The 7175-nt window shown below is 27.3% G+C and overlaps 4 protein-coding genes across 4 annotated transcripts; 1 reads left to right on the top strand and 3 right to left on the bottom strand.

Moving 5' to 3' along the window:
* Positions 1–768: 768 nt before the first annotated feature.
* On the bottom strand, positions 769–2127 carry ENU1_081190 (hypothetical protein; the record flags this gene model as incomplete). Its single annotated transcript, XM_008858719.1, has 1 exon — positions 769–2127. One exon carries the CDS (start codon positions 2125–2127, stop codon positions 769–771), a length of 1359 nt encoding a protein of 452 aa, XP_008856941.1.
* Positions 2128–2299: 172 nt separating this feature from the next.
* On the bottom strand, positions 2300–4267 carry ENU1_081180 (villin, putative; the record flags this gene model as incomplete). The annotated part of the gene is made up of 1 exon (XM_008858718.1): positions 2300–4267. The coding sequence occupies one exon, from the start codon at positions 4265–4267 to the stop codon at positions 2300–2302; it is 1968 nt and encodes a 655-aa protein (XP_008856940.1).
* A 167-nt stretch (positions 4268–4434) lies between these two features.
* ENU1_081170 (hypothetical protein) lies at positions 4435–5484 on the top strand (the record flags this gene model as incomplete). Its single annotated transcript, XM_008858717.1, has 1 exon — positions 4435–5484. The coding sequence occupies one exon, from the start codon at positions 4435–4437 to the stop codon at positions 5482–5484; it is 1050 nt and encodes a 349-aa protein (XP_008856939.1).
* Positions 5485–5619: 135 nt separating this feature from the next.
* ENU1_081160 (Sir2 family transcriptional regulator, putative) lies at positions 5620–6760 on the bottom strand (the record flags this gene model as incomplete). Its single annotated transcript, XM_008858716.1, has 3 exons — positions 5620–5844; positions 5897–6539; positions 6594–6760. The coding sequence occupies 3 exons, from the start codon at positions 6758–6760 to the stop codon at positions 5620–5622; spliced, it is 1035 nt and encodes a 344-aa protein (XP_008856938.1).
* Positions 6761–7175: the final 415 nt, after the last annotated feature.

Here is a 7175-nt window from a genome sequence, read left to right as displayed (position 1 = left end):
TTTTACTAAAACATCTCCTTGTTATAGATATTTAAAATCATAAATTATTTTAAAATGTCATATTCATATACATTATCTATATTGATAAATACAGATATTCCTAAAATGAATTATATTATGATTACTATATCCATAGAAAAATAAAAATTTAACGTTTGTTGTTTTTCTTTCTTATCAGTTTCATTATTGTATAAATATTAGTATTTAAAAAAACTTAGTATGAAACTATTAAACTACTTGAATAACTACTTCATTGAATAATGTTTTCAATTATGTCATTTTGAAATATCGAATCATGTATTGCACATCATTCTATTCACTAATCATCAAAAGTTTATTGACTATTTCTTATTCTATCTTTTTCCATCTTTCTTTATTCTTCAGACATATATAGCTACTATATCACTCGAATAATATTCATCAATACATCATGTGCTTATCATTAATATAAATTAATCAAATTGATATTTTATTTTTACTGATATTATCTTTAAATTTGACAAGGGAAAAATGAAAGAATAATGATAAAGATTCATTTCTTTTTAATACAAAGTCAAGAAAGAAATATCATTCAAAATATAGAATATGAAACAAAATGCAAAAAAAAACAATTAAAATTATTTTTGTGAATTGACATTTTTTTGGATTATTCATTGTTTTTTTAATACTTAATTCAGAACCAATACCCACACCTTTTCTTTTGTATTGTTGAAACATATAAGAATAATAATGTTGTTTTTATTTTATAAAAGAAATTAGATCATTTGATTACTCAATTTTCTTTTTTAATGAAATCTTTGGACAAGCTTCTATCTTGTCTATAATTCGCATTTTACCATAAACGTTCAATGTTTGTAATTTACGACATTGGATGAGTGTTAGTTCACAGAGTGGAATTGGTAAATCTAATTCAGAAATTTTTGGTCCATGGATATATAATTTTGTTAATTGTGTTAGATTCTTTGTACTAATGACATTAATGTCTACAGACTGAATTTTTAATGAATGGAGTGACTGAGGGAAATCAACTTTATTATCAGATATTCCAATGATCTCGAGATGTTTTAATTGGTTGAGACAGCAAAGTCCTTTTCCAATAAACTGGTCATTCTGAAGAATAATAATATTAGACAAGTGCCGTACAAATTGATTTAAAACCAAATAACGTATTTGAGCTGGGATTTTTATAGACCTATTTTCTAGATGAGCAAATAAACACAGCTTAGATAAAGAAGTAAATTGAGAAAAATTAAAATGTATTTGGGTTAAATGTGAGTGTTTAATATCAACTGATAATTCTACTAAATTACAACATTCAATAAAAGGGTTGTATGTTCTTAAACTAACTATAGAAAATGAAGGAAGATTAAAGGAATGTAAAGATGGTAAATATAATGAAAGTAATAAGTCAATATTATCACTTGAATTATATTCATAATCATTAAATAATGACTGATTTAATACGAATTGTTTATTATCTATTTGTTCATGATATTTTTGATACCAATTAATCAAATTAAAAGGAGTATATTCTTTATCGATGTTATTTGAATATAACTCATTTAAGTTATTTGGTTCAATGATAACACGAATATTTGTTCTTTCTCGTTGAATGAAATGACACAAATTCCAATCAAATAATTTAAGAATAACAAAATTATTTTTAATAATATTAACACTTTCTAATTGACTACCAACAATGTCTTCTGATTGAATCATAACAATCTTTAATTCTCCAAATCCAACATCATCAAGATTAATACAAAGATTAGGTGTAACAACATTAAGTGGAATATTAATTTCTAATAAATGTCTAAAAATATTAGGTGTAATAAATTCTTCAAAAGATAATGTTTCATTTTGGTCTTTTAGAATCTTTAGTTTTAAACATAACTCAAATTGATTAATATAATTATCAAATTGACTTATTGGTAATTCTAAACAGTTCTTTTCTTCAATTTGAAGAATTGAAGAAGAACTTGTTATTGACTTGTAATGAAGAAATGCTTCATTTGGATGATGTTCAACAATATTAAAACATTTTTTATTGATACAGATAAACCTATTGTAATACCTTTGAGGTAAATATTCAACAACATCATACAGAGAGTGTTTGTCCAATTTCATTAATCTTCTAATTTAAATTATTTAAGTTTTAAGGGTTTTATTGAAATAACAACTTTTTAATATCATTTTGTTTTATATAACATATATATAATAAAACAATTTTTATTTACCAATAGTTTTAATAACCTTGAAATTAAATAAAAAAAAACAATGTTAAGCTTCAAAAAATTAATTAGAATAATTTAGCTTTTCTTCGTTCAGCATCTTTTTTCCATCTTGGCAACATATTAAATTCACTTCTTTCCATTCTAAAAACTCCTTTAAACTCATCATCTTTCAAGTACTCTTCTAAACAAGAACGGTCTACCCAATCAGGAAGTTTGTCACTATTAAGGAGTTGAGCATAACCGAAGTACTTTCCATTATCAGTAAAGATATTTTGTTGAGTCTCTCGGTCAATAATTTTACGTTGGTCCCAACCTTTGAACTGTAACCTGAAACGAACAGGTTCTTGTCCATTTTCAACTTGAATAACAGGTGTGTTGACTGACCTTCCATCATCACTATATTTATTATATGCTAATGCAGCTGAAGTAACTTTAGCTCTATCTTCTTTTGGACATCCAGTCCCATAATAAACGAACACTTCATTAAATGTGTCAAGAATAAATGCCTTTCCATGAGTCAAATCTTCTTGTTTATATGACCTTAATTCATTACATAATAATTCATTATCTTCTGATGTATAAAATTGGAATAAACGAGCTTTAAAATCGTGTCTTCCTTTTGGATAATTAATCATCTCATTATTTTCTCTCTTCAAATCAGCCCATAATTTATCATCACTCTTTGAAGTTGTTGAATACCATCTTAATTTACCTTTTGAATAATCTTTAACATCTTTAATGGCTTCAGCAACTTGAACTGCCATATTACATTCTAATCCATATGCCATAGAAACTCTATTATTGATATTGGCATGCATTTTAACAACATCAGCACCATAAACGTCTCTTAACTTTTCATAGTCAGCACGTAATTGCTTCATTTCATTTTCAACTCCTTTAACATATCTTTGATGTTCTTTTTCCATTTCTTGTTGTCTAATCTTAAGGTTGTTATTAACCATAAGTAAATTATCAATAGTTTCTTGCATAACTTCTGGTGATGGAAATACCTTATGTTTTAAAACTGATAATGTTTCAGTAAATTGCCATTTATTTCCATTATCACCAATAATCTCACCAATATATGCATCATCTGATCCAGTAATACCAATTGCTTTAACACCAACTTTAAGAACTGGCATTTTTAATTCATCAGGCCATTCTAAATTTCTTGATGGTTTAGTATGGAACAATGGTTTCTCCTTTTGTTTTCCACGATACAATTCTAAATCACCTTTTAATAATTCTATTTCTTTAATATTTTCTTTGATCTTATTTTCAAGTTCAATTTGTCTATTTCCTGCACCTTTCTGGAAGTCTTCTTTTTCTTTTGTTAATGCTTCAACTTGTTTTCTTAATGCTTCGTTATTTGCCTTTAATTCAATTAACTGAATACTTTGTTTTCCAGAACGAATTTCTTCTGTTTGTTGTTCATTATTTGAAATGTTTTGGTTTCCTTGTTTTGTTTCAGTTGAATCTTTATTAACTTCTTTAGTTCCAATTAACGTTGCTTGTTTTAATTTTTGTGCAGCTCGTTCAGTTCTTTCAGTTACAGAAGACCCTTCTAATGCTTTTCTTTCTTCTTCTAATCTTTTTCTACGTTCTTCTCTTTCTTTTTTTCTTTGAGCCTCTCGTTGTTCTTCTGCAATACGAAGTTCTTCTTCTCTTTTTTTTCTTCTTGCTTCTCTCTCTTCTTGGGCTTTACGTTCTTCTTCTGCTAGTCTTCGTTTTTCTTCTTCTCTTTGTCTTTGTCTTTCAAGTCGTCTTTTCTCACGAGCCTCTTCAGCTGTATCAGCACTACTACTTACTCGTTCAACTCTAGAAGTGCTTGAACCTACTTTTTCTGCTGCTTCTCTTTCTTCTCTCTCTCTTCTTTCTCGTCTTTCTCTTTTCCTTCGTTCTAAATCAGTTTCTGCATCAACAGCCTTTGCCCTATTTGTAATCTCTTTTATTTCTTGATTTTTTGCTAATGTTGCATCATCAATTCCCTTTTTCTCACGGAATTTTTTCATCAAATCAGTTAAATCACTCATTATGTAGCTTTGTAACTATAATAAGTTCTTTCTTTTATTTTTTCCTTTTGTAAAAAGTTTAATGAAAGACTTATCATTTTAAGATTGTTTCATATTCATTCTTTTTTGTAAACAATCAGTTATTCTTCATTCAGAACTAAAAAATGACATAACAATAAAAAATAAAAATGTATGAAAGATATATTGCTTATGGAGATCAACTTTACCTTTATGAACCAATGCTTGCTTATCATTGTTATGAGTTTGGTAGTCAATCAAACATACAAAATAATATAGTTTTATCAAAAAAGACTTTATTAAGACAAGCGTTGGGAAATACCATTGATGACCGTGAACTTCAAATTAGTTATATTAAAGAAATTATCAAAAAATATTATTTGTCGGGTCAAAATGTTTTCAAACAAAACCCAGAATCAGCAAAACAAATATTTCTTTTTGTAGTTGATATGATCGATTTGTTAAATGCTTTCATCCCTCTTCCAAATGAATTTCAACAAGTTAAAAATTTTATTGTACTTTCTCATTTTATCCCTGAAGGTGTTAGTCTTGTGAAAGATGTCTTAACTCCTCAACAACCTATTCAAAATAATTCTTCTCTTAATCAACATAATACCAATCTTTTCCCAGTTCCAAACTCTCAAGTAATTCAACAGAATTTATTTCCTACTCCTTCTCAACAAACACAACAACTAAAACAAAACTTATTTCCTGTTCCAGTCGAACAACAACCAGTTAATCAAAAAAAAGAACAAACAAAACAAAATTTGTTCCCAGTTCCTTCTCAACCAAAACAGCAATTACCTCAACAAAGTATTAATTTATTCCCAACCCCAAGTAATTCTACTAAAGAAAATACAATCCCTGTTTCTTCTCAACAAACCTCATCAACAGAAGAAATAAAACAAAAGACATTTACTATTAGTACTAATCCACAAACAACATTACCAATACCACCATCAAATCAATTACAAAACCAAGTTCATACACAACCAAAGAAAAATGAAAAGATAGAATATAAACAATCTCCTCTCGTTAATACAATTCAAAGTCAAAATCCAATTCTCTTACATAAAGTTAATATTAAAAAAAATATTAAAATTGAAGATATAGTAAATGCATGGAGTATAATTAATAAAGCCAAAGACTCAATGCAAATTGGTGCAATAGAGAAAACAAAACAAAAAATTTTAGAGGCATTACAACTGCTTGAAGATTAATTAAATAACATTTTTAAACCAATTTCAAACACAAATAGTTTAATTTGATTGTGAAATGAAATCAAAGAGAAGAAGAAAACAGAGTTACATTTCTTTTATTTAAGAAAGATAAATAGATGATAATAATACTTGTTTTTATTCAAAACCACATTCTTCTAAAGGAATTGAATGTCTTCTAAGAGTTGGTTCATATTCACTAACAACAGGTGTTTCTGTACCATCAATATTATCTAGAGTTGATATTTTTAAATTTTGATGGAAGACATTATTATAGAATGTTACTAACATTGTAACAATAACAATAGCAAATGAGTATGATAACAGCCAAGCACGTTTTAATCCATTAAACCTTTTTTCTCTCTAACAAATAAATTTTTTTGAATAAAAATGTATTATTAAAACAAATACAAACTATTTCTTTGATTTTATTTGCAATTTTTGGAACAATTTCTTTTAAGTCTCCTCTAACAACAAAATCAGCATATTCATCCATTGGTGTTTTTGAGCAATTAATAAATGCAACTTGTGCCCCACAATGTTTTGCTCTAAATGGAATTATATTACAGGGAGCTACTTGTAATGACGTTCCAATAACTAACAAAAAATCAATTTTTGTTGATGCTTCAACAACTTCATCATATGTCACACGATCTAATTTTTCTCCAAAAAGAACAACATCAAGCTTTAATAATCCACCACATTTTGGACATCGTGGAATGCACTGACTTGGAGGTACTGGTTTTGACCAAATGTCATCATCAGCCCTTGAAATATAATCACAATCAATACAATAACATGCCCTCCCACTCCCATGCATTTCAACAACATTTTTTGATCCTGCTTGTTGGTGTAAACCATCAACATTTTGGGTAACTATTGTTTTAACAACTCCAATTTTTTCAAGTTCAGCAAGTGCTTCATGAACATGATTTGGGTATGCAGTAATTTTATGAATTTCTTCCGTCATTTTCCAGAATAATTCTGGATGTTTTTTAAAGTTAGAATAACTTCCATAAACAGAAGGGTCATACCTTTTCCATAAACCGTTAGATGACCTTGTTTTATTAGTTTATATTAACTGATTAGAAAACCTGATAGAAAAGACAAACCGAAAATCAGGGATACCAGATTCTACCGAAATCCCAGCACCAGTTAAGACAGTCACATTTTTTGATTTCTCCATTGAACGGGCAATCATCTCAATGTCAATATCAATACTATCATCAAGGCTATTATACAACTCTAGTTCTTCTAACCAATTACTGTCTATTGACATTACTGAATTAGAGAATTTATAGATGACAGTTTTATCATTTTCCTTTTTTTTTATTTTTAAAACTTCTTTTTGATTAGATTAATTTTTCTTTTCTTTCTGATAAATACGAGTCAACCACTCCATTTTTTTTGTTTTAAGTCTCTTACTAACACAGAAATTAAATTAATTTTTGTTATTAGTTTTAACAATACAGAAAGAGATTTAAATAACAAGTAAGTGTCTACTTCTTATGAATAAAAATTAATTAATTAAGTGTTAATAAAATTTTATTCTATTCTTACAGTTTCAGTGAAAACTAATCTCATTCATTCACTGTTTTTTAATTGACTAATTTCTTTTATTTATTATTTACGTTTTCTTCTTGTTTTGTGAATAATTTATTTTATTCTGTTTTATTTCTTTTTTATTGTCTTTT

This window comes from Entamoeba nuttalli (genome assembly GCF_000257125.1).
Source record: "Entamoeba nuttalli P19 unplaced genomic scaffold asmbl_3787, whole genome shotgun sequence".
Classification (NCBI taxonomy): Eukaryota; Evosea; order Mastigamoebida; family Endamoebidae; genus Entamoeba; species Entamoeba nuttalli.
This window is presented reverse-complemented; position numbering and strand designations above follow the sequence as displayed.